The 27,404-nt window shown below is 39.4% G+C and overlaps 1 protein-coding gene and 1 long non-coding RNA gene across 3 annotated transcripts in view; one reads left to right on the top strand and one right to left on the bottom strand.

Moving 5' to 3' along the window:
- Positions 1-22,283, bottom strand: part of ccdc169 (coiled-coil domain containing 169) — a 44,947-nt gene extending 22,664 nt beyond the window's left edge. For both annotated transcript variants that reach the window (XM_052025771.1, XM_052025772.1), the window contains exons 1-4: positions 22,194-22,283; positions 15,417-15,499; positions 13,729-13,839; positions 12,183-12,223 (exon numbers count right to left, since the gene is read on the bottom strand). In XM_052025771.1, coding sequence (XP_051881731.1) covers positions 12,183-12,223; positions 13,729-13,839; positions 15,417-15,495 — 231 coding nt within the window. In that variant the 5' untranslated portion in view covers positions 15,496-15,499; positions 22,194-22,283. The remainder of the gene's footprint in view (positions 1-12,182; positions 12,224-13,728; positions 13,840-15,416; positions 15,500-22,193) is intronic.
- Positions 22,284-22,613: 330 nt separating this feature from the next.
- On the top strand, positions 22,614-26,988 carry LOC127575746 (uncharacterized). The gene is made up of 3 exons (XR_007957124.1): positions 22,614-22,740; positions 23,583-23,680; positions 26,729-26,988. It is a non-coding gene; the product is annotated as an uncharacterized LOC127575746 (long non-coding RNA).
- Positions 26,989-27,404: the final 416 nt, after the last annotated feature.

Genomic DNA, 27,404 nt, shown 5'->3' with positions numbered 1-27,404 from the left:
TCTGAACTAAATTATGAAGTGTCCTTCCTACGTATAATTTTTATGAGGGTAGTAGCAGATTTCTACTTGTATGTTAACATCCAATTTGATTCTGAATATTATTCAGCAATCAAACTTCCAAAACAATTGCCTGTGATTACAAATAGTAACTTGTCTCTTAAATTCCAAATGCCCAGATCTAGTTAGGTGGGGACCTTAGGTGCAAGGCTATAAGTGCCCTGTCACCATATCTGGGCATATTTTCTTGTTGTTATTTGCTGCAATTCACCTGCTCCATCTCATTCTCCTGCTACACTGATTATGTTGGTCTGATTATGTAACATCCAGCAGACAGCAGTCCAGCAGAATCTCATTTTGAGGGCTCTGGTCCCATTCCCCACTGAACCCCTGTGAGCACCATGGTTGCAAATATAATTGCACTTTACAATAGAGTGTGAATTCAATGGACCTAACTATACATATCAGGTTCAAGTATGGGGGGGGGGGGGGGTGGTGTGGGGGAAGAAATATAATCCTTTGTCCTTGGCTGGGATCTCTCCAGCCCATGTTTTTGGAAAATAAATGCACTGATTGCTGCCATTTTATTTAATTCCAAAATGTTGATTGTTTGGGGGGGAAAAAAATTAAGTAAATAAAATGAAAGCAGATTCGAATTGAACAAACACTCTAACTGATTGTTTGGCCCAGATCCCTTTCCCACTAGACTAAGATGATCTTTTATAATGCAGATCAATGTTGGCACAGGTCACCCCTCCAGTCTATTGGTCCACAGGGTCACAGAGGTGGATGGTCTAGCTAACGCATAACACAGTACAGTGAGGGAAAGGTGTATAGGACTTGGCAGTCAAATGTTGGGCACATCTGGGTGGTGACTGGCTCGAAGCTCCAGATTCTGTTTGGTGGTGGCAGTGGGAGGCTGCACTTTGCAGGCTGGTGGTGAAACTGAGACTATATCCTGACATATTCTCCTCTTCACCAGTAACTTAGGCCAAACCAGAGCTGCTTGGAGAGTGAGGACCCTCTGCAAGGTGCAACCTAACTGGGCTTGCAGAAGTTTGCCTAGATTACTTTCCATATGGGTTGATGTCAAGAAAAGCATGCACTGAGTGGAGTGGAGGGACACAGGCAGAATGCAGCCTCCTGGATGCCTCTGCCCTGTGGAAACCTGGCGTTAGCTCTTCTGGGTCAGCGGCAGCTTGTTGCTCCAACTGCAGATGGGGAGGGTGTACTGTGTTGTCTCAGTACCAACACCAAATCTGTCACTGGCAGCTGCCAGCTATTCAAAGACCAGGCTGATGCCTATGACTACATGCTGGCTCTCCAACCAGAGAATGATGAGACCTTGCTACACCTGTTGGATTTAGTATCCAAAAAATAAATCCTGCATTTGGATTGGTCATGGTTGGACCAGGTTTTAATTTTGTACCTGAGCATTTCTCTACTCTAGAACACAATAAGGACCCCAGATTGGAGTAAGAAGCTAAACTTGGAGGACATAGCCCTTGGCTCCCAAGAATCATCAGACAGTTGGCTGAAATATGGTTGGTGCTGCAGATGCCTGAAGAAGAATGTGTTTTGCACAGCTCCCAGATGCAGAGCATTGAACTTCAGGGATTTCTGATGATGATCAAACAGATAATTGGTTTGGCGTTTGTTTGAGGATTCACAAAGAACAAATTCACACAATTGAGACCAGAGCTCCATTCATGTTTCTTTTACTCTTGCCAACTCCATGATCTCCTGGTCTCTGATCTCTCTGCAAGTTCTCATTCCTTGAATCATTGAGAGGCCAGTAATCCTGGCAAAGCCACCTGTCCATGCTGCGTGCTGCCCTGCGCTCAGTAAGAAGGAAGTTAATTGCTCACTGCTAGGGCAGAGATTATCCATGCCATTTTGAGGGATGTGGCAAGCTAAAAATTATGACATGGGGTTTCAATCTGCAACTGCCACCTGGCATAATCCAGACAGTAGGAAGTTAAGAATAACAGTGACAGAGCAGTACAGGCATAGGTTCATTGCTGAAACTTTCCCTAAAGGTGCCCTAGAAAATTCTAGGCTCTAAATGGAGTGTTTCTCTAACATTTAGAGGTAAAAGCATGTCTCCTAGTAAACTCCCAGGGATAGATCCTCCAAACCAGAGCCCTATTCCCCTCCTCCTTCAGACTCCTCTGGCAAGTTGTCCTTTACATTGGTTACTCTACTGCAACTACCGATCATGCTTGAGGCTGCATAACCAAAAGTAAACTTCCCTTGTAACAATAAAAGATAAATGAGCTCAACTGTCAAATGATTTGTAACTGCAGTCTTGTGCCCATGGAATGAAGTGAAAACAACTCCAACCAACTTGCTAACAAACCTTTAATCCCTTCAAATAGCAGAGACGCTGGGCATGTCCTTGCTGTTGATTTGCTTTCCTGTCTAGTCTGCATAGGTTGTTAATTATATATCTGTGATTTAACTGGGCATTGCATAGGCACTGACATCATGTATGTGTGTGGGTGCGTAATGCAAACAAATGTGACCGATTGAAGACTATTATGCCCAACACATGTGTTAAGGTCACAAATGCATGTTGTGATCGATTGAGTGTAAAATTAATCATATAATGCTTAACAAATATGCTGTGAGACATTTTCTAATATCTACAGGAAGATGAGTGAAATAAGGGTACGGGGATCCCAAGGGAAGAAGATGGGGAATGAACACTTGAGGTCATGCTGTTATTAGAATTATTTTTTTTTACACACTGTCAGATCAAATGCATGACTGGCTGCTGGAGAGTCTGCAGAGCAACACTGCAGCCAGGCACTGGAGAGGAGGGAGGGAAGAAGAGCTTGCAGGGAGGCAGAGACCAAGACATCATGGGGTAAACAATGATTTTTTAAAAAAATGAATGGAAAGCAGTACTGCAACATTTAATGTGCCTGTCACATACTCAAAGGTCTAGATCACTGGCTTTACTGGAAATTGTATTATGAAAAATATGCAAATGACATTTATGATTGATGAATGTGAGTTCAAGAAAGCAATTATAATCTGTTGCCAGGCTACAAAATGTCCTTAAAAGAAGCATACCATAAATTTTCAGGTGATATGTCAATATAAAAGAGAAACAAAAGAATAGTATTTTTAAAAAGGTTAAAGCATTATGTTTTAATCACTGACAGGTTGGCTTATGTTCCAGAGATCTTTCTGCAGTGTTCTAATTTATTTCAATGACCAGTGATGAAATTTGGCAGCAGGACTTGAGTTAATATATTCTTTGTATGGGAGAAAACATTATTACATTCATGAAACAAAAAAAGAAAGGTCATCTCCCATGCTTGACAAACCAATTGATAGAAATCCTGTCTATTTCACTAGCTATTCTTCCAATGTACTGACAAAATTGCAGTAACACAAAGGGCACCAGAAACAGCTGAGGAAGGGATGAGACATTTTAAATGCAGTAAATCTAGCTGTAGTCAAGCAGCAAGTAAAAATCAATACTGTATTTTGATTAAGAATGTTAAATCAAATGAAACGGTAAAAAAAGAAAATGATAAATAGATACTGAAGCAATGGTGCCTTTTTAACACCATTGTCTGAGTTAAGTGCTGCAGTGATGAAACATCTTTATTTAGATTTAAAAATTGCACATTAAACACCCATAAGTGTTAATATTTTGCATCAACCTTTTTGGTTGGCAATATAGCCTTTGAAATTTCCTTATCCATACTGATACCAAAGTGAGATATCTGCTAAACTTTCAGCAAGAGCTGGTTCACAGTGGTATTATGAAAGAGGAATTAATTTAAAAATTTAAGCAGAAAAGATTCACTGGTCATTCAATCTAGTCTTTGGACATAATATAACATTTTCAGAATGGCAGGTTTGCATGGATAAATGACTTAAAAACAAGAATTATTCTGTCTGTAGTAATGTTGCTGCCTGATTAGTTTATGGACATTTTCTCTCTTCAATAATCCTGCTTTTAGTGTGATTACCAGAGCTTATGCTGAATTAAACAGCCATAAACAGAGTAATTCACAATGGTACTCTAATTATTAGAAAGTGGAAATGACCAATGGAAGGTAATTTTGTATTAAATGCCTTTTAATCTCCATGCATTGTCAATCATTAGTTAACTTTAAATGCTAATGGTGTGCAAAATTCTTTTAGCTTCATTACTGAATTCAAAGTATCAGTTCATAATGCTTTACAGAGAAAGAAACATGCCCAGTTATATTCCCAGAATTTATCAATCAAAATGTGTCTCTTTCCCTGACTCTGCTTACATCCCCTTGGACTCTTATCACCAACAGCAAATATTTAAACGCTCTTTGTAGCTGTTTTGGAAGCAGCTGCCTGAGTTTCTATATTATATGTTCATTGCAGACACACACACTCACATGCAGCTATCCACACGCACTGTAATACTCAAGTATGTCGAAGCTAATAAGAGTAGCCAGATTGACACACATTCAGGAATCTAAAAAGCACTGCTATTACTTAAACTGAATTTTTTTAATGTATTTATATGATTTTTACAAATTCAGAGTATTATGAAATCCACCTAAGAGAAAGTTTCATCCTGACAAAATGTCATACCATATACATTTTACTTTTTGTTAACTATGCAATTCAGAAATGCTAGTGCATATTTTGCTGACTAAATCTCATGACATTGACTTTGGGACACCTCTCTACATCAGAAAAGGGTAAAAAAAAGAAACCTGCAGATGCTGGAAACCTGTAATAAAACAGACAGTGCTGGAGATACTCAGCAAGTCAGACAGGAAAGGGAAACAGTTAATGTTTCAGATTAATGACTTCTGATGTGGGGTCATTAACTCTGTTTATTTCTCCACAGATGCTGCCTGGTCTGCAAAGTATCTCCAGCATTTTCTATTTTTAATCTCTTTGTAGCAGGGTAGTTCAGAAAACATTAAATATTAGTTTCACCCAATATGCTGGCTTGTACTTCTCTTCCTCCATTTTGCAGCTTTGTTATGTCAAACTCACTAGCCTACTACTGGATGATTATGACTATTTAAAATCTTGATTATGCATACTAATCTATAATCTGCAAGATTCTAGATTTTTACCTTAACAAAGCTCCCATATTGAAAAAAGAAAAGCACAAGAAAGATATTGCTGAGGCTAATATTTAGTTGCTTTATATATGAACTGCCCTGAAGCAAGCACTTAAAAAATATATACAATGCTTGAGGAACATCACGTGGTAGACAACTAAATAATGCAGAAGCATGTAATTGTCTGTAGACCATATAGGCACCCTGTCTGAAGATAAAGCAGACAGGGAAGAGTTTACTGATTCATTAAGGCTTTCTCACACTGCCTGGAGCACAATAACATGGAACTTCCCACCTCTATATACATTTTTAATTTCACAAGAGGCAAAAAAAATATATAGTGCTTACCGATAAGCATATATTGCTCTCAAGTAAACGGTTACAGTTTCTTAATCCTATTCAAATATTTTAAGTCGGGAATCATTTTTGTAGCATGCATTGGAACTAAACCACCCCCCCAGGTCTCCAGCTCAAGGGAAAAAGTTAGACACAATTCTCTAAAGTAGGATTTACCTTTTCATACACAGGATATGGACAATGCTGGCTGATGGTTGACAAATTGTAATTGCCCATTCCAAATTACCCTTGAACTCAGTGCCTGCTAAGCCATTTCAAAGGGTGGTCAAAAGTCAACCACATTGTTATGGGTCTGGGGTAACATTTGCCAGGCTAGATAAAGCAAATTTTCTCCCTGAAGGACTTTAATGAATCAGACAGTCAGCCAAATATGGTGTGTCTGAAAATCTTTGGCAATGGTGCTTGGGACTCTTCATATTCAGCTACTGGAAACTTGAAGAGAGCTGCCTTACAGGGAAAAAGCTCTCTTAGTACAGTAAATAGTGATGCAGATTGGCAAGCTAGTTTTGCAAAAGGTAGTGATGGAGTTCATCAGCGAAAAACATTATTTGATTGTAACAGCTCACCACTTCTCAGATCAAGATCACTGTGTCTGGCAAGGCAATGGCTTACAAGACAAATTCACATCTATGGATTTTGAAATAGTTGGTTTTAAGGTTTCAGGTATCCAGCTGATCAAAATAAAATTACTGCAATCATTATGACTTTGGTCATTGAAACCTTTGACTCATGATGTTGAGATGCACAAGTTATTTTTGTAGTTTGAATGGTGAAACACATCATCATTGGTTATATGTAAATTGTAGAGTGGTGTATTTTCTGCCTTATAAAGGATTCACGTCCTCAACATTTGCAATTGTTTGTGTTTGGGACTCCTTCTACAGACATACTCAAATGCACTTGGAGAGATATTTAACTGGTCTTATAGTTGTACAATTCCTTTGATTGATACCTGTGCTTTCATTCATGGCATCAGTGGCTTCAGCTGTTTGATAGAAAGGCTTGTTGTTTGTTACTTGTCATGTTTTATGGCCAAGACCACCACACCCACAGTGGTATAGACACAATGTCTGGGATTATTGAAGGTCAGTTGTAATCTGGTCGTCCTACATCTGACTGAAGCATTTTTAGATAACAATCTATAAACCTCCCATATCTAGCAGACAGAAAGGCAGTCTTTTCCTAATATCAGCTAAATGATCATGCCAGAGCGACTACAATACTCATTTGTCATTGTAACCCGTATGTGAGCTGCAGTGTTTCAAAGGTGAATTCCATTATATTGTTAAGGCATTTATTACATTGCTGATTTATCAAAAGAGCCTTACAAATCTTGCATGGTTCAATGTAGACTGAATTTTATACAAGGTAAAGCCTATGGCTTTGTTCAAATTTGTGGCCTGAAAATTGATCTGCATTGCACAATATTTTCAAACAATATATGTGTAAATATTATCTGAAACCCTATTAGGTTACTTTGTATGACTTCCACTGGTTCAATCCAGGCCTGTATGATGTCCATATTCACAGAGTTTGCTAGATATACACAATGACATTATCAAAGATACCATGCACAACTGGTGTCAACTGCACTAAACTGTACTGCACATATGAGGTTCATGAATGAAGATTCATGAGTAGTGTGGGTCTTGATCATTTGACCATGTCTTAACTAAAAAGTTAAGCCCTTCTCTGACATTAGTTTCTACCCAGGCTGCTGCTGGAGAGTACAAGATATACGGTAAGTCTTCTTTGAAACTGGTTCCTTCTTTATCTTTTAATCCTTCATATCCCTCCCACCTCTCCTCCATATCCCTGTGATTAATTTCCATTTTTTACTAATCAGAATTCCTGCTACCCAACCAATCTTCTCCCCACATATCCTATCTGACACCTCTCCAAACCTTCTGACTACTCACTCCATTGCCCCAGCACCAATCTTGTCTTCGGGCTCTCTAATCAACTCCTCGATATTCATAATCTCCCCACTCTTTAAACACCATCACACCACCAATCTCTTCCTCAACAGCATCTCTCTACCTTCTCACTGGTTCCTTTCATATTCCCAGCTACGTCCAATATTCTCCTTGCTCACCAGTCACCCACAGCACCAATTTCCTCCTCTGGGCTACCTGATCAACTCGCAACGTTAATTTTCTCCATGCTCTTGATCATCTCCTCAGCACTAATTCCTTCCCTAGCACCCATCTCTGATCTTCTCCCCTGTCTGCGCCAATCTTCTCCCCATTCTTTACCCACCCTCTGACTTTGTCCACACCTGATAATCACCACCGCACCCCCCCCCCCCAGACCTCTGATGCCGATCTCTTCCTTAGCAGCACTTACTATAATCGTTCTACACTTTTAGATATAAATTCTATGTCACTTACTATTACTAATAATGTTCTTCTAAATCTTCTTGCAGGGCTGGCGATCTTCTGACCTCCAGGACCTGCAATGCACTTCCTCTGTAGCTGTGTCCATTTACTCTGTACTGTTATTGTTTTTACTTGTACTACCTCAATGCACTGTGTAATGAATTGACTGTACAATCAGTATGCAAGACAAGTTTTTCACTGTAGCTCGGTACAAGTGACAATAATAAACCAATACCAATACTCCCTCCTCCCTCCACTCCTCTGCCTTTGATCATTTCTGAGCCCCCTTTGATTCATAACTTCTTCCCAGTCCTCAATGATCTCCTCCTTGTTCCCATCAATATCACCACCCCATGCTCCCAAACACTTACCCTACCCACCTCTCCAGTTATCTTTCCCGGTCTTCACAAAGATCATCTCTGACCACCCCAACCCAAACCTCCAATCTGCTGCCCAATACACTCTGTAATCTCCACTCACTGCCACAGTGGGCGTTCATGGAGGATTATCCTTTGAACTTGATTGGCTTGCAGGTTTTTCTATTCATGCCACATTGGGCATCTGTGTAGTGGAACACATGAGCCACCAGGCATCACAGGAAACTGCAGCACCTCAATGAGTGACATAAAAACATGGAGTGAGGAGTTACATCCCTATGTATCACCAATACCTAACTTCTAATGTAATATAAAGAAATGTTTCCTTAAAGATAAGGATGAAAAACTTCTAATACACTGCTTACATCATTGGCCACATCAACTTATTAAGGACATAAGAATAAAAATCAAAATTAGGAGTAGGCTATGCTATCTAGCTCTTTGAGCCTGCTCTGCCATTCATTAAGATCATGGCTCATCTATTACTTCGGTACTGTTTTCCAATATTATTTCCATATCCTTTGATTTATAGCATCATTGGGTTATACAGCATGGAAATAGGCCCTTCAGCCCAACTCATCCATGCTGACCAAGTTGCCTACCTGAGTGTCCTTCCCATTAGAAGTGATAAATCCTTATAATCTGTCCCACAGTCTCAATAAAATATAATTCCCTTGATGTCCAGAGATCTATCGATCTCTGTTTTGAATGAACACAGTGTCTAAGACCCTGACAGACTTGTGGTGCTTGCACTACACAAAGCTAATTGAACAAAAAGCAATGAACTGGAGACACTGGAAATCTGAAAGAAAAACAGAATGCTGTAAATACTCAGCAGGCAGTTAGTACAAATAAAGTATTAAAGTTTCAAGTTGATGACCTTTCCTCAGAAAGATTCTGCACAGTTGCTGCCTGACCTGCTGAGCATTTACAACATTCTCTATTTTTATATGTTTTCTCTGATGTAGATTATAATAGGCTAGTGCTGATGTTACAACGTGATGAAATTTTAAGTGGTCATCAACTACAGTTGCAGTTTGTTTATATAGAATACATCATATAATTTACAGTTTATAGAGATAGTTTCTTGTACCTAGAGAGTTAAAGAAACATAGGACTGCACAGAATATACAGCGTGGAAACAGGCCATTCAGCCCAACAAGTCATTGTTGCTGTTTATGTTCTGATCCAGTTCCCTCGTGAATTCCCTCATCTAAATATTTTGGGATAACCCTATAATCCTTTCTCCCCTCATATATTTGCCCAGCTTCTCCTTCAGTGTGTATATACTTTTAAATTTCCTATTGGATTTCTTGATGATTATCCTATATTGATAGCCCCTAATTATGCTTTTCCCCACAAATGGAAACATTGTTTCTGCATCCGCTCCATCAAAACCTTTCATAATTTAAAGATCTTCATTAGGTCACCCTTCAGCTTTTTCTTAAGATAAAGGACCTTGTCTGTTCATCCTTTCCTGGCAATGTATAACCTCACTCCAGGGGAGAGGGAAAAGAAGAGGAGAGAGTTGTGTAGTATGCTACCAAGTGACATAAACTAGGAAGATTCTACCTTCTCTGTCTTAAGGGACAAGACTACAATCTGGAAGAAAGGATCATGATAGTTGGCCAAAGGATTTTTTCTTTAGCTGGGAATTTTGATTAGAAAGTCATTCAGGGTATCAAGCACAGGTTATTTCAAAGAAAAGTGGTGAAGAATGCACTGGTATTGATGCTGGGTGCAGGGAGAATCATGATCGAAATGCTCCTCTTTTACACATTTTCAGTCAGCTTTGTTCACCAACGTTTATTAAAGGTGCATTTGAATTATCCACCCTTAGGCAAAGTGCTACATCTGTGGAACAGTACTACAGCATGGTAGTACTTTTTCCAGGAGAGAGGGAATTGAAGGAAGAAAGTAAGCATTTTGCATCATCCTGTTGGCAGAAATTAATCTGCTAACACCATATCCTGCCTCTTTGGAGTTAATAGTAACTACGCTTGGTTAGCACTCTTACTGCCAGAGGATGCTTTTACTCCCACGCACAAGCCTGTAGGAAAGATTGATATGGAAATTGTGTCTAATTACTTTCTCATGAAATTGTAATTCTGGATCTCCAGCTGTCCTGACATAAAAATGACTCAAATACACAAAAAGATGGCACCCAGTAGGTTCTGAAATAACACTGTGGCAATGAATTTTTAAAAAGTTAACCCTTATCTCACTGCAGGAGATTCAATGGCAGAGTTTAACTTACCAATGATTTACTTATCTCACTGAGTGTTACAATTACCAAGGGAGACTTAAGCCAGCCATCAAAAAATGTTAGGAATCAGTTTTCTTTCATTCCTCACACAATACCCACTCCTCATTTCCTTGACAGCAGTTTTCCTTATTGAAGTATTTATTCTTTATATGTGTGCATTGGATGCAGGTGCAAGCCAGTCTTTTGATGGTGGTTTATAATATTGAATGATAATTTAAAAAATATTCATCCAGGAGATGTGGATGTCACTGACTGGATCAATAGTTATTGCAATTCCCTTGGACAGAGGACAGTCAAGAATCAACCATGTTAGTGCATCTAGAGTCCCACCAGGATGGCAGGTTCCTCTCCCTGAAGGACATTAGGTAATCAGACAAGTAGTTTCATGGTCACAATTATTTATACTGTCTTTTTATTCCAGATATTGGAATAACCTGGAATTTGAACTAATATATCTAGATCGGTATTCCAGGTTTTTGGATACCAGTCCAGTAACAACCACAATACTACTGTACCAGGTTCTCAACTTCAGTGGGGCATGGTGAGAGTATGAAACTTGCTCATGGTTGAGACAAATAACACAGATGAATTGAAGGAGAGGCTTCATAAGTATGTGTGAGGAAAAAGAAATTGATGGGTTGAAAAAGTGTCAGAAGGGAGGATTGTTGATGGAGGCTTAATACCGCCACTGAAGGGAAACTGTGCTTCAGGTTCCAAGAGCTGTCATACCCTTGATGTATTACCCTTGTTGCTGATAAAAATGCAACCTTCTCAGACACTGCCTGTAAGAAAACTCCTCTGCATCTGTATATCCTGAGGTGGGACACTTGAAGGTTCGCTGTTGCCACATGCTGCTGCACTTTCCTGGCTTCCATCCATGTGTTTCACAGCTCCTCAAAGCATAGGTACAATGGAATCCCTAGATTTCACTCTACAGGAGTACACTGAGTTCTCACAGTCTTTCAAATATCAAAGTGGACGAAGTGACTTCCCCAGTAGCTGAATAGTGCTCATGTAACCTCTCATTTTAGGGTTCCATTCTTGCCCAAGGACCACTGGACACTTTTACACTGCCAGCTGCAGTGTAGAGTGCTAGTAAGCAGGTAAAATATAGAAATCCTGGGAGACCTGTAAAACTTCATTAATCCAGAGCCTTGGGAATGTGGTAGTACTGAACTGGCTGATTTTCCAGATTATTGGATGTTACCCTTCCTTGTTAAGTCAACACATTTTTAATTCAATTTTTGTTTTGAGAAGTCACACAGTAGTACAATAAGCTTTTCAGTACACCTGATGAATTTAAAAGGAGTGCAGGAAATGGGGCAGTGAGTTTAAAGGGGTGCAGGAACCAGGGCCCTGATGAGTGCATATGGAGTGCAGGAACCAGGGCCCCAGTAAGCTTAAAGGAAGCATGGGAAGCAGTACCCAGTGAGCTGGATACAGAACACTGGGATAGCAGATTATCAGAGTAAAAGGTCACACTCCACTCTTCACAGTGAAGGTCTTTACATTTATTTAGCAGCAGCCATCGAGAAAGTACAAAATTTTGAATCTTTTTTTGTCATGAAGGAGGTTTTTTTTTTATGTTTCTTATTTGATATCTTGTTATAAAAAAGTGATTCATTGTCAGAAAATAGTATTGTTCATATGAATATTTAAAGTTATATCTAGAGACACAATCATGACGAAATGTTAATTTGTACAGCAAATTACAAATTATTGTACTTACCACTGGCATCTCCTCAAATGAACGTACAGAAGACAATCTGTCTAAAACAATAACGTAAAATAATTTAATTCAAAGTAATTCAGCCCAATCAAAGATAAACTGTTGGTCATTCAGTATCTGTAAAAAATATCTAGCAATGAATATATTCTCTGTGCTTTATCTCCTTTTAAACATTCTATTCAATGCAATTTTTGATGTTTTGGATTTTACTTTATTGTTGACCTGTGGGAAACTAAATTAACATAGAACATATAGAGCATAGAACAATTACAGCACAATTCAGGCCCTTCGGCCCACAAAGCTGTGCCGAACATGCCCCTACCCTAGAAATTACTAGGCTTACCCATAGCCCTCTATTTTACTGAGCTCCATATACCTATCTAACAGTCTCTTGAAAGACCCTATCGTATCAGCCTCCACCGCCGTTTCCGGCAGCCCATTCCACACACTCACCACTCTCTGGGGAAAAAACTTACCCCTGACATTTCCTCTATATGTACTCCCCAGCACCTTAAACCTATGTCCTCTTGTGGCCGCCAATTCAGCCCTGGGGAAAAGCCTCTGACTATCTACCCTGTCAATACCTCTCATCATCTTATACACCTCAATCAGGTCCCCCCTCATCCTCCGTCTCTCCAAGGAGAAAAGGCCGAGTTCCCTCAACCTACTTGCTCCGCATTCCAGGCAGCATCCTTGTAAATCTCCTCTGCACCCTCTCTATGGCTTCCACATCTTTCCTGTAGTGAGGCGACAAGAACTGAGCACAATACTCCAAGTGGGGTCTGACCAGGGACCTATACAGCTGCAACAATACCTCACGGCTCCTAAATTCAAGTCCCCAACTGATGAAGGACAATACACCATATGCCTCCTTAACCACAGACTCAACCTGCACCGCCACTTTGAGCGTCCTATGGACTTGGACCTCAAGATCACTCTGATCCTCCACACTGCCAAGAGTCTTACCATTAAGACTATATTCCGCCAACATATTTGACTTACCAAAATGAACCACTTCACACTTATCTGGGTTGAACTGCATCTGCCACTTCTCAGCCCAACTCTGCATCCTATCTATATCCCTCTGTAACCTCTGACAGCCCTCCAAACTAACCACAACACCCCCAACCTTCGTGTCATCCGCAAACTTACTAACCCACCCCTCCACTTCCACATCCAGGTCATTTATAAAAATCACAAATAGTAAGGGTCCCAGTACAGATCCCTGAAGTACACCACTGGTCACTGACCTCCACCCAGAATACGACCCTTCAACAACCACTCTTTGCCTTCTGTGGGCCAGCCAGTTCTGGATCCACACTGCAATGTCCCCTTGGATCCCATGTCTCCTCACCTTCTCCATAGCCTTGCATGGGGTACCTTATCAAACGCCTTGCTGAAATCCATATACACTACATCTACTGCTCTCCCTTCATCGATGTGCTTAGTCACATCCTCAAAAAACCTAAAGTTTTGATGTAATATACAGAAAATAAATTGCACTATGCAAAAAGAAATATTTTTTTTTGAATGTGCAAGTACTTACCAGCAGGATTGCCACGAGTAAATTCCACTTTCTCTTCTAAGATTCTGATTTGCCTCTCTAGTTGTAGATTCAGCTCCTGTTGTGTCTCATACCTGGTTTTCCATTCATTTCCTAAGGATGAATGAAAACAAAAAAAAAACTTGCATTACTTCATGGTGAGTGGGTTTGGATTGTATAATTGAGGCCATGCATGGACAGCTTTGCAGATGTGCTTACTACAAATGAGTACTTCCTTTCTCAAAGGAAGATAGGGATGGACAATAAATGCTCTGCTTGCCAGCAACAACCACATCCCATAAATGAAAAGAAAAACATTTTGGCTGTGCAAATGGAATTGCTCATCAGAGCAAACTTCCTTCACCCTGAGTGAAAGTTTCAAGTACAAAATTGTAAATTTCAATTACCTTTTAGGAAAAAAGTATGTAATTTCTAATAATGCATTAATAATCACTATGTTTAATTACATACATATATTTTATTGCCTACAGGCTTTCAAGGTTGATATTTTTTCTTAGTTCAAAAAATACATTTAATTTACATTCTGTTATCTATGTTTATTTTGTGCCTTTTCCCTTGTGCACAAAATAGGTTTATGTGTTAAATTATTTAGCAATCTAGATCATTCAAAATTAGGCTACCAAGCAGGCACAATGATTTCTGGGGCTAGAGAGGCAGAAATGCATTAGGATAATGGAATGAGCCTTAATTTGGAGCTAAACCTAGATTTGCCAATTTCACACTCTATTTGCCTTGCACTACAAACCCCAGTGTTGATTTTGAGGATGAGAGTATAGATTGGGATTCATTTCTTAAGGTCCCTGCAATCCAGCAACAATTTAAGGTATAAGGTTTTACCTAAGAAATTTCACTCATCAGGTCCCATTAGTAGCAGTGAATCCCATACGGACCTAAGGTCATGGTGGCCATATGGAATACCTTATGGAGCACAAAAACACGTGATCTGATTCCAAATGTACACTAGGAAAAACATTCCCATCATGTTATCACCTCTCTCAACTGACACCACACCTAAATAAATGTACATTTACTTATTTGTGGGATGTAGACATCACCACCAGCATTTAACTGCCCATTCAAAATTGCCCTCAAGAGGTAGTGGTGAGCTCCCTTTTTGAACCACGACAGCCCTTTTAGTGAAGATAATCTCACAATGCTCTTGGGTAGAGAGTTCCAGGATTTAGATCCAGCCACAATGCAGGAACAGTAGTACAATTCCCAGTCAAGATATTGTGCAACTTGGAGATGTTAGGGTGGTGCTGTGCTGATCTAAATTACTTAATGCCCATTTATAAACTCGCCCTTCTCTATTACATCTCTGTCCCCCTCTCCTTAAAACAGTTTCTTTGCTTAAGTTTTTAATTATTTCTCTTTATTTGTTTCAACATTCATTTTTGTCTGATTTGAAAGCTATTTAGATCAACACCATAGGATATGTATGCTGTTTCAACCATGCTTATCATTGCCAGCGAGAAAGCAGTTTTCTTAAGTTTTTGATACAGTAACAACTTTTCAATCTAGAAAAAGTAGGTCTTGACCACCTACTTTTCAGTATTATGGGCACATTAGCACCTCTGATGGTGATTCCAATCGAAGGTTTCTGATTACATTGTAAGTGCCGATTTAAAATCTAGGAGTGGAACACTACAGTAATTAAAATTTTTATATACCTTCATCTTCAATGGTGTCCATTCGCTTTTCCAGTTGAGATACTATGTTCCTTAGTTCAGAAGCAGATTGAGAAAGCATATCTCTGTATTACAAAAAAAGATAATGCACTGAAATAATCAGCTGTTACAGCAAAAATTGTACCTATGTGTTTTTAACAAAAATGAAATTTGGTATTATACAATTTATTATTTCCTACTCAATACAGTACTAAATCATTTTACAGTGCATGATTATAGTAAGCATTTGCAATGAGCATCCTATATTTACATTAAAATATAGCTAAAAATAGTGTGGTTACCATGGTTCTCATAAATGCATTCAGGATTGCCACTGATATAAATCAAAGGAAACATTTGTAACCACACTTACAATGTCATTATGCATTCTTATAACATTTATTTAAATTGTTTACACCTGTTTATTAAAAATTAAAGGGAGCAGAGAACATCCTTCTATCTCAGTAACTCATATTGAGTTAGATGAGGATAAAGTCCTCCATATGACATAAACTGAGGAGTCCCAGTCCAATTCCTGTTAAATTAGCAGCACAGAGCAGCAGAACTAAATTGGACACTGAACAAGTTTGCCACCAAGACAGATGGTATTAAGGAGACATGCATTGCATCTTCGCTCACCATCTGACCCAATATAATCACTATATCTGGTTTGTAAATGCTTGTTTTATTTTACTGTGATCCTTGTATTGTGCAGCAAGATTTTCATATCGTCAAAGATGCTTTCGTGAGAACTGATAGAACAGAAGCAACAATAATAAACATAACTGAACTCTCGCAATAAGAGGAAAAATGTAGTCTTATATATTTTTTAAAAATGCTTGTTCATAATTTCACAGGGTTAGCCTACAAGGAACCATTGCAACTTGAAACCTTAAACTTCACCTCATGCCCGTGGTTCCTTTGGAAACCCATAATTTTAAGCATTTTACTGCTTGAGGCCATTGGATGTTACAAATATGATAACATGATCATTCACAGTTGTTCTAAACAGAATGAAAATTTTGTTGGAAGTGAATTTTAACTGATTGCATTTCTACCATGCATCACACATTTAATTTAATAGTCTTCAGCCACAAAATTATAAATATTTTAAAGGTGCATTTTTGACTCACCATATCTAGAAACAAAGCTAACACAGTACTACATCACATCCACACTAATTTTAGCACTAGGGAACTCTATCTTCATCCATACCCTTGAGCTGATGCCCCAGTAGTCAAAGGCATAGTCAAGTTTATTGTCATATGCACAAGTAAATGTATGCATAGGTGTAATAAAAACTTACTTGCAGCAGCATCACAGGCACATCGAATCATACAAGCAGCATTCACAAGAAAAACATAAACATATTATACACAACTTTTACAAGAAAGAACACAATTAGTTAAAAACAAACAATGTCCATTTTACATTTTAGTGCAAAGTGGTCATAGTGCTGCTAAACTGTAGTAATTAGGGTTTTGCCAGTTGGTTCAAGAACCGAGTGGTTGAAGGGAAGTAGCTGTTCTTGAACCTTGATGTATTTAAACCACAGTAGCATTGGTGCGAGTCTGTTTTTGTTTGGCATGAATATTAAAGTCTTGTCATTCGGGATCAGCCTGATTCTTCTCAAAGATTTCTCTTTGATTAACAACATTCTTCGAGCAACAAACAAACATAATAGCTTGCACTGCTCTCAAAGCCAAAGGCAGGATCATTCTCTGTCAGAAACCCTGTTTCAGGATCCTTGTGGGTTGTCTTTGCTGTGATATGCTACTTACAACACTTTGCAGCTCACTACTGCATTTCAGAAGATAAGGAAAGCTCCACTGGCAAAGTGGGCAACCTCCCATTCTTGATAAATGCAAATCATGTTCACATATGGAAGAGACACTTGGCAGTTCACTAACCGTTTCTTTTTTTACAGATGCTACCTGACTGGCATAGTCCATTTTTGTTTCCATTTAATGTTGGCTCACTTTCTCTTATCCTACTCACATAATTCTGCCCTGCTGGGCACGTCCTACCACCTTACCGTTAACAACATATTGTACAGACTAAGAAGCTTAATCTGCTGGTAACTGCTGCCATTACCCTGCTTCAACTCTGTTCTATAACAAACATTCCCTTTGTTCAACACATCCCTTCCCCACCTCCTCTCCGACCAAGAAAAAACTTGTATCCTTCCTTCCCAGTTCTGATGAAGTGTTGCAGTCTGAAACATTAACTGCTTCTCTTTCCACAGATGCTGCCTGACCTGCTAAGTTTTTGCAGCATTTTCTGTTTTTATTTCAGGTTTCTTAATCTACTGTTACCACCACACCACCCCCCCCCCCCCCCCCACCATTCTACAGTGTGAGTTACACTCTCAAAACTTCTCCTTCATTTGTCAAAAAAGATTTTCCTACAAAAAAACTGTGTGAGTCTGTTGTCATTTTCTACGTGTCCTATTACCACATCCTTAATAACATTTTAGAATTCTAATGATGTCAGGTCAACATAAGCTCCACATTTTTCCTACCCAGCCTTTCATAAATCACAAGATCACCTTCTTGGGATTCACCATGGGAATCTTTCCAGAATCTAGGGGATTTTGGCAGATCAAACAAATGCCTTGACTGTTTCAATTAAAACTATATTATGTGGGCCATTATATCTAAGGGACCTGTTGGTTTTTAGTCCCATTAAACTAGACAGAGTAGCATACTATTTGGGTTGCCTGATCACCATTGAAAAAGGCTTTCTACACTTCAGACAAAAGAATCACCCAGTACCATAGATATAAAGACTTCCAGTTATATAAGCCTCTGATAAGCTCAACATCTTCCCAGGCACTTTAGGTCCTCCTGTTGTTGGTGTCTGCCTTTCTCTCATTCTGTTTGATTATCTTTGGTTTTACAATGTGTGCTTCAGAATCAAGCTTCCTGGACAATCTTTTTAATATAAAAGCTGATTTTTTTTTAATTAGGCAACAGGCTCTCCTGTCTGAAAATTCAAAATGGTCTGCACTCGAATTGTTAAGCTTGTAATCTTACATTAGCAGGGGGCACCAACTGATAATAACCAGAGCTGAAAAATAATGAACAAAAGAAAGAAATTATCAATTGAACATACAATTCATTCTTGGCATTCCAGCAGTGAGCCGAAGTTTCTGGAAATTTCAAAAGTTTCGGCACATAAGTTACTTCAAATTGATCAAATAAAATCATCAGAGAATATTACAAAATAAGTACTGTATAGTCTTGTGTTGGGTCAGGTGTGGTTTCTCATTGCCTAGTAGCCACTCCAGAAACTAATCCCATGGCAATGTGAGTTATTAAATGATGGACAGGCAGGGGAAAATTAACTGGTTCTTATAACATAGAAGTAGAATGTCTTCTTTAGCTTTGCCGAACAGATGACATCACATGCTACATTTTTAATACCCTACCAATAAGAGGTATGAACAGAAGTGAGTAAAATTCTCCCTCCATTAATACTTCATATTCTCTGCCAACCCACCATCTCACCATCTCCCATGGCTTCTCTATCCCCATGGTCTCAATCACTGACTAGGCTATGTTGACCATTTTGTGTCCATCATTATCTTACATCCTCTGCCTGCTTCAACCTAAACTCCTTCTGCATCTAATTCTGTAGGATATTGCCTCCCTCCCCAAACATCATTTACAATTTCACTTTTAAAATTCTAACAATATAGCCTTTGGCTTTACGCTCATGGTGATAGTTCTGTAGCTGTGAATTTGCTCAGTCACTTCTACCTTTCATACTTTTGTCCTCGGCAAACCTTTGTCAATCTGGTCATTTCTCCTGAAATAGCCCATCTTCACCCCCTCAACCCAACGGTTGCATCCCACTCTGAAGACTCGAACACAAAAGTAAAAACCACTTGCAGTAAAGTGAAGGTGCGTATTGTCATAGTTGCTGTTTTCAAGTGAAACAGAGTCCCCATCTGTTCTCTCAGACAGTATTACGGACCCCATCGTAATATTTCAGCATCCTGGTCAACATTCAACTCTCAATTAACATCATTAAAACAGATTTATGTTCATTATCACATGTGAGAGCTAGCTATGGACAAATGGCTGTATTCTTAAAGTGTTTAATTGGAGTGTTTGGAGGCAAATTGAACATTCAAAGGCAGTATAAAAATACAAGTCTTTCTTTCTTCAAATAATGTGTGTTATAGCAATATCTAATCCACCAAAGATTTACCAGAGAAAAGAACCCCTAAACCTATTTGCTCTTGGATAATAGATGGTTTTGGCAGAGAGTGTGGCCCCTGTAACACTTGACAAATATAGTAAAAGGGTAAATATGAGGAACAGCACCTCACAGTCCACCTGTGTAGTCTACGACCAAACGGCATGAACACTGAATTCTCTAATTTCAGGTAACCCACTCCCCCTGTTCCCTTCTCTTCCGATCCACCCAGGCTCTCTCACACACACCCTTCTTTCCAAACTTCCCCTGTTACCCATTTTCTTTCCTCTCCCTCACCTGGTTCCATCTGCCTATCACCCATACACACAACCCAATGGTCCCCTATCCCCTCCCCCTACTGTTCCCGTCTGCCCACCATCCTTCCCTTATCTGGTTCCACCACCATCTTTCTTATCATATTCCACAACCTGCAGCCTTTTTTGTTCTCCACATCACCTCCCAGTCTTTGTCGCTCTCTCCACCTTTCCCTCTCTCACCTGGCTCCATCTGCCTATCAATCCCTCTTCATTCACTGATTCATCTAATGCCAGCCGGCTCCTGCACCATCCGCCCCCCTCACTTCTTTATATTGGCTATCTCCCATTTACACTCCCAACCAGAAGCATTGTCTATCCCTCTGTCTCCACAGCTGCTGCCTGACCTGCTGAGTTCTCCAGCAGTTTGTTTTTTTACTAGAGCAGGTCAGGCAGCATCTGTGGAAAGAAAACAGAGTTAATGTTTGGGTTGATGACCTTTCATCAGAATTAAAGTTCTGATAAAAGATCATCATTCTGAAATATTAATTCTGTTTCCCTCCAGAGATGTTTCCTGACCCTTTTAGTATTTCCAGCAATTTTTGTTTCAATTCCCAACATCTGCTGTATTTTGCTTTAGGACTATGTTCAGAATGAAATCATATTTTAAAATTATATGTCTGAAATTCATTGTGAATTACGTGGTTGTTGCAGATGAAATGCACTGACTGTCCAGTTTCTTTTTCATTGTCCTTGACTTGTGAACTAGATAGGTCAAATTGTTTGCCAGAAATTCATACCTTGGTCTGCAGTATAGAAACAACATCAATAAACACCCTGTACTGATTTTTACAACCTTTTTTACATTTTAATTTTACAACCTTAACAGTCTAGATAAAGGATGGTGTTTCTGTGGGAAGTTACTGTGGGCAACACCCTCCTGCAATATTCAAAGACAACACTAAATTTAAAAGTCAATTTTGGTATTTCCAAAGAAGGGCTAAAGTGTTGTACAAATAAATGCAATTATTTAGCAATGTTTACAGAATCAGAATAAGAAAATGCAACTTGACACACTCTACCAATTCCCCACCACTTACCCCGCCTCACCATTGCCCTGAAAGTTCCTTGATTTCAGATACCTCTCCAGCAACCTCTTGAATGCTACCAATGAAGGTGCCCAACTTCACACATTTTCTCCAGTTCAATAACCCATGGGGACTCACGTAGGCCCAAGCTACATTGGTCTTTTTTGGGGATACACGGAGCAGCCCTGTACTCAGGCTCTCTCCCTCAATTCTTTGTCTCGGTACACTGATTGTATTGGTGCTGTTTCCCGCATTCTAATGAAACTCAAAAAATTTCATCACTTTTGTTAACATAGAATATTACAGTACAGGCCCTTTGCCCCACGATGTTGTGCTGACATTTTATCCTGCTCTAAGATCTATCTAACCCTTCCCTCCTACATAGCCTCCCCATTTCTCTATCATTCATGTGTCTATCTAAGAGTTTCTTAAATGTCCCTAATGTATCTGCCCCCACAACCTCTGCTGGCAGTGTGTTCCACAAACCCACCACTCTCTGTGTAAAAAACTTACCCCTGACATCCCCCTTATATCTTCCTCCAATCACCTTAAAATTATGTCCCCCTGTGTTAGCCATTGTTGCCCTGGGAAAAAGTCTCTGACTGTCTACTCAGTCTATGCCTCTATACATCTTATACACCTCTATCAAGTCACCTCTCATCCTCCTTCTATCCAAAGAGAAAAGCCCGAGCTCACTCAACCTATCGTCATAAGACAATTTGTTGCCAATCTCTACCCTGCTCCCACCTTAACATGGTTCATCTCTGATTCTTCCCTTCCTGGATCTCTTTGTTTCTGTCTCAGAAGATAGGTTTGCAACAAACCTTCATTACAAGCCCACAGATTTTCTAGTATACTTCCTCCCACCTCTACCTCAGTGGAGACTCCATTCTTTTTTCTGTAAATCGTGGCTTCCCCTCTACCATGGTTGACAGAGCCCTCAACCACATCTTTTTTATTGCCTGTGCCTCTGCTCTCACCCTGTCCTCCTCAACAGAGCAAGGATAGAGTTCCCCTGTTTTAACTTTCCACCTCAACAGCCTCCCTATTCAATGGATCATTTTTTGCAATTCTTGCCACTTTTAACAAGATTCCACCACCAGACACATCTTCCCCATCCCTCCACTTTCCAGGGCCATTCCCTTCGTGACTCCATGGTCTGCTCTTCCATCTCCACCAACCACTCCCTGCTCAGGGCACTTTCCCTTGCAAGCCCCCAGAGGTGTTACACCTACCCTTTTACCTCTCCTCTTCCATCATCCAGGGACGCAAACTGTTGATTTCACTGCCACTAGATAGCGCTCTCAGCCTACCATACGGACCCCGAACCAGAAAAACAGATCGCCTGCTTAACCCTCGTCTGATACCCCAAGAAGTCGCCGGTTTACAGGGGTGCAAACAGGTTGCCCGGATTTCTGGAAGGGGACAGAGCAGCCAGGTCTTCGACAGTCACCCAGCGGAATGCATGTCGAAGGTGAGGAGTAGCCTCTCTCGGTGCAGCCAGCACCCTGCGCTCCCCCACTGTCGCCTTTACCTCATCTGCCTCTCCTGCTCCAGTTCGCCGCTCAGCCATTCCAGGTCGCGCGCCTCCTCCATGCTGTTACATCCGTCTCCTTGGCAACGTGCGGTCATGTGACGCGAAGCCGGAAGTCAGCGGGGCGGCGAGCGCAGGTTTCCCGCGCGATTCCGAGGAATCAAACCGGCTTGTTCCTCTGTGGCTGAAAGTCATGGATAGACTGACGGAGTCCTCGAAAGAATACCAGAGGATGACAGCGAATATCGGTAGTATTTGAAATGGTTGATCTTATGACACTGAAAGAACTAGGGCAGTGTGGGACTTAAGATTGGAAATGTTTAGAATCGGCTATTTCAGTCAAAAAGTGTTGATGTGCCAGTGGGGTTGTTTTACCACACTTACAGTTCGCGGTATCCTTTAATGTGATTTATTTTGACTCTTAGAAATTCAGTCTTAGAACGTGCGGAAGTTTTATCCCGAAAGCAAATACTGGAAATGTTCAGTGGGTCTACAGATCGGTTGGACATTGCCAGCATTTTTCCGTTTACTGCATATGTTTTATTGATACAGTTTTAATTAGAGATTAAAATTCATTTCTGTACTAATATTTACCTTTATTCAGAGGGCACAATTTCGCATTTGCCAAAGCTTTTGCTAGATTTTAAAAGGTTAACTGTTACCTAAAATGATTTAAGATCACAGTTATGTTGCAAGTCATACGTGTATCATGCATCTTGCCTCCAGATAATCTTCCAAAAACTTAGTTATCAAATGACTGATGGATCGCGAATGTTAAAAGAAAGACGCTTGGAAACTAGAACCTTTTTACCCGTTATAAGTAGGTCTCACGTGGCAACGACGACACACAGAAAAAAAATGAGAATTTTAATTCCACATTATTGTGTTCACATTATTGTGTTCACATTTATGATAGAAAATTAGAAATCTGTATTTATTCTGTGTTCTACAATGAAGATGCTATCACCTCAACCTCCCTTGAACGTTACTCTCCCTGGGCAATGTTATGGGAAATCGAATAATATTAAAATAGTATTTTCAGTAAGCATACTAGAGGCAATTTCATATGGCATGGTTATTTATATTGCAGAGAAACTTACTGAAGAATCTTTTCAGCTGGCTTCGCACCAGAAAAAAATGGTGGAACACAATGTTGTGCTTGCAAAGCTTTGCCATAATTTCGATGAGGTAATTTGAAGCTGCTTTGTTTGTTTGCGGAAGTGTTTGAATCTTAGTCTTAAGTGATCTTGGTTAGTCGGAGAATAGATCACTCTATATCCCAATAATATGATGTACCCGACCTATAAACAAAAGCTGCTAATGCACGAGTATTATACTTCTTGAAGTTTTCCAGTTTATTTTGCTTTTAAATTTTAATATCCATTTGTCCCACCCACATTCTCTATAGAAGTTATCAATCAATTATTTTTCACTCCATGGACAAGTGAACAATAGTAGTTTTAGAATGGCATTATAAATCTTAGTCCTAGTTAATTGTCAGGCAATGGTTAACATTTAAAGAAATAATACACAATTGGCAAATTAAAGACGTATTCCCTTCAGGAACAAAAACCTAACAAGTGGTCCTACTGAAATGAGAAATTGAAGATTGTATTAAGTTAAAGAAGAAGCGCCTTAAGTTACCAGAAATAGCAATAGGCTGATGAGTACTTTAGAACTTAGCAAAGAGGCTAAAAACAAGTGGACAGAGAGAGCTTCTATAGATATGTAAAAAGGAAAAGACGAGCAAAGACAAATGAATTTATATTAGGGAATAAGCAAATGGCAGAGAAATTAAATGTTTTGTTCCTGTCTTCGTATCAAATGTGCCAGAAGTACCAGAGAACCAAGGATCGGATCCAGTGTGAATGTGGAACAGAAGGTAATTGGCATATGTTTTAAAAAAAACAGTACTAGAGAAACTGGTGAAATTGAAAGCCAATGAACTACATTCCAGGTTTTGAAAGATATAGCATTAGTCCTGCATTAGTTTTAATCATTGAAAATTCTATGGATTCTGGAATTGTTCCTGCAGATTGGAGAGTAGCAAAAATATGGAAAGAGAACAGGAAACTATAGACCTGTTGACCTAACATTGATGGTGGGGAAAATGCTGGAGACCTTAAAGGAGGATAACAAAACACCTACAAATAATAATATTGAGCAGAGTCAGTATGGATTTATAAAAGGAAATTATATTTGACTAAATTGTTGGATTGGGAGAACCAGCAGATATGGTATACTTAGGTTTTCAATAAGGTCCTACAAAGGAGGTTGGTCAACAAGGTTAGCACACATGGAATTGTGCATGATGTACTGGCAAGGATTGAGAATTGGTTGATGGACAGAAAGCAAATGGTGGAAATAATAGTCTTTCTCAGAGTGGATAAAAGACTACTTCACGATTTGTGCAAAACCCCAGTTATTCAGTTTGTATCAAAGATTTAGCCGAGGCGACCAAAGATCATTTTTCCAGGTTTGCTGATGATTAAAAAAAACTAAGTGGGAATGTGAGTGTAGGGAGGAGAATATAAAAGTGCTTCAGGGGGATTTAGAGAAACAAATTGATATAATCTGGAAAAGTGAGGTCATCCACTAGTGCACAAAACAGGAGTATTTTTTTGTTAAATGGTGACAGATTGGTATATAGTAGATGTTCAAAAGGACCTGGTTGTCCTTGTACACATCACAGAAAGCTAACATGCAGGTGCAGCAAGTCATTGGAAGGCAAATGACATGTTGGCCTTTGGTATGAGAGTATTTGTTTATTGGAGTACAAATGTCTTGCAGCAATTATAATAGGGCCTTGTTGATGCCATATCTGGAATATTGTATAGAGTGATACAGCAGGGAAACAAACTCTTCAGCCACCAGGTCTGCATTGATCATCAAGCATGCGTTTACACTAATCCAAAAGTGTGTGTAGTTTTGGTCTCTTTACTTTTAAAAAAAAACTTGCCAAAGTGGGTGGACAACAAAGAGACTTTCCTGGGATAGCAGGTTTGCTGAGAGAAAGTAGGCCTGGAAATCAAAAAAACTGCAGATGTTGGAAATATGAAATAAGATCACTTCTCATTCTTATAAGCTCCAGAAAACAAAAACAAAATACTGGAAACACTCAGCAGGTCAAGCAGCACCTGTGGAAAGAAAATTTGCTAATGTTTTAGGTAGAAGACCTGGGCTTGTCCAAAGAGAGCAGACAATACAACATACCATGACTTCACAATATTAAAAACATATTACACAAAGAAGCTTAACTGTCCAATTAAATGGTTAAATTATTTCACCCTATTACAGATATTCCCCCTTTCAGCCTCCCCTCCATTGACTGTGTACACTTTCTGCTGCCTGAGGAAAGTAGCCAACATAATCAAGGACCCCTCCCACCCAGACACTCTCTTCTCCCATCTCCTATTGGGCAGAAGATAGGAAAGTTTGAGAACACATACCACCAAGCTCAAGGATGGTTTATATCCAGCCATTATCAGACTTTTTATATGCTAAAGATGAACTCTTGATCTCTCAGTCTACCGTGTCATGGCCCTTGCACTTTAAGTACCTGTGACACTATATTCTGCATTGTTTTTACTTTTTGTACTACCTTGTCATACTTACTTATGGAATGATCTTTCTGGGTGGCATGCAAACTAAAGCTTTTCACTGTATCTGGGTACATCTGACAGTAATAAACCAATTACCCATTGCTCTCCCCCAACCTTTACTGCTATTCAGACCAACTTGCTCTCAGTTCTGATGAAGAGTCTTTGATCTGAAACATTAACAGTTTCTCTTTCCATAGATCCTGTTTAACCTGATAAGTTTTTTTTCCAGCTTTTTGTTTTTATTTCTGTTTTCTAGAGTTTATAATTAAAAGTGATCTCACAGAAACATACAAAATCTTGACAGATTCCACAGGGGAGATGTTTCCTTTGGCTAAGTCTAGAACCAGGGTTGGGCCACTTGGGACTGAAATTTGGAGATATTCCTTTACCAATGGTGTTGACCCTTGGAATTGTCTACTCTGGAGAGCAATAGAGTCTTATTCAGGGCTCATTCAAATTAGACAGGTTGATTTTTGGATTATAAAAGGAATCAAGGGATAGGGGAGTGCAGGAAAAAGAAGTCAAGGTAGAAGGGCAGCTATAATCTTGATATAGTGAAGATTATAGATTATTCAATAGTGAATCAAATAAATTTTGTAAAGTGTAACAACAATTTTTTTTCTTCTATTTGTAGGTTCAGTCAAGACTGGAACGAGTAGCAGCAGTGAAACCTGGTTGCACATTACTGAAGCATTAACTTTCTTGAAAATATCAAGTTTCAAAACACAAGGTTGTAGAATTAACTTGCAACATATGTGACATACAAGTTCACTTTTGATGCAAGTGAATTTTCAATGCAATTTCTTTTACATTTAATTGCTGTTCACATGAAATGTTATTTATCTTTCACAATTCTGAATCTGTGCTGCGATTGAAATGGTGCAATAAATTTTATTCAGGTTTAAATAAAATTAAAGGAAACTTGAACTGATTTCATAGATACTTATTTGGTAATGCAAGTTAAAAAGTCCTAAGCCTGCACCATGGCAGCTTTAAGTGAGCATATGAAAAAGTTATGGTAAAATGTTAATAAATGGGATTATTCAGATTGTCAGTTAAATCTTTCAAATTGAAGATTCCAAATTCAGGCTTCAAGTTCCATTTGTCTGGACAGAAAGCAGTTGGCTGAAACAGTTGCTGCTATTTCCATACATGAGACACAATGGCACAGCCCGTTCCTGGGATTTGCTGTGACACCACATTTGATAACACCTGCACAAAATTCTGAAGTAGATCCTAACTCGAGAATTGAAGTGAGCTTCAGTGTTCCAGGATTTCATTCTACTCAGTAGCCAGAGATGTCCATCTTT

The sequence above is a fragment of the Pristis pectinata genome, chromosome 11 (genome assembly GCF_009764475.1).
Source record: "Pristis pectinata isolate sPriPec2 chromosome 11, sPriPec2.1.pri, whole genome shotgun sequence".
Lineage (NCBI taxonomy): Eukaryota > Metazoa > Chordata > Chondrichthyes > Rhinopristiformes > Pristidae > Pristis > Pristis pectinata.
This window is presented reverse-complemented; position numbering and strand designations above follow the sequence as displayed.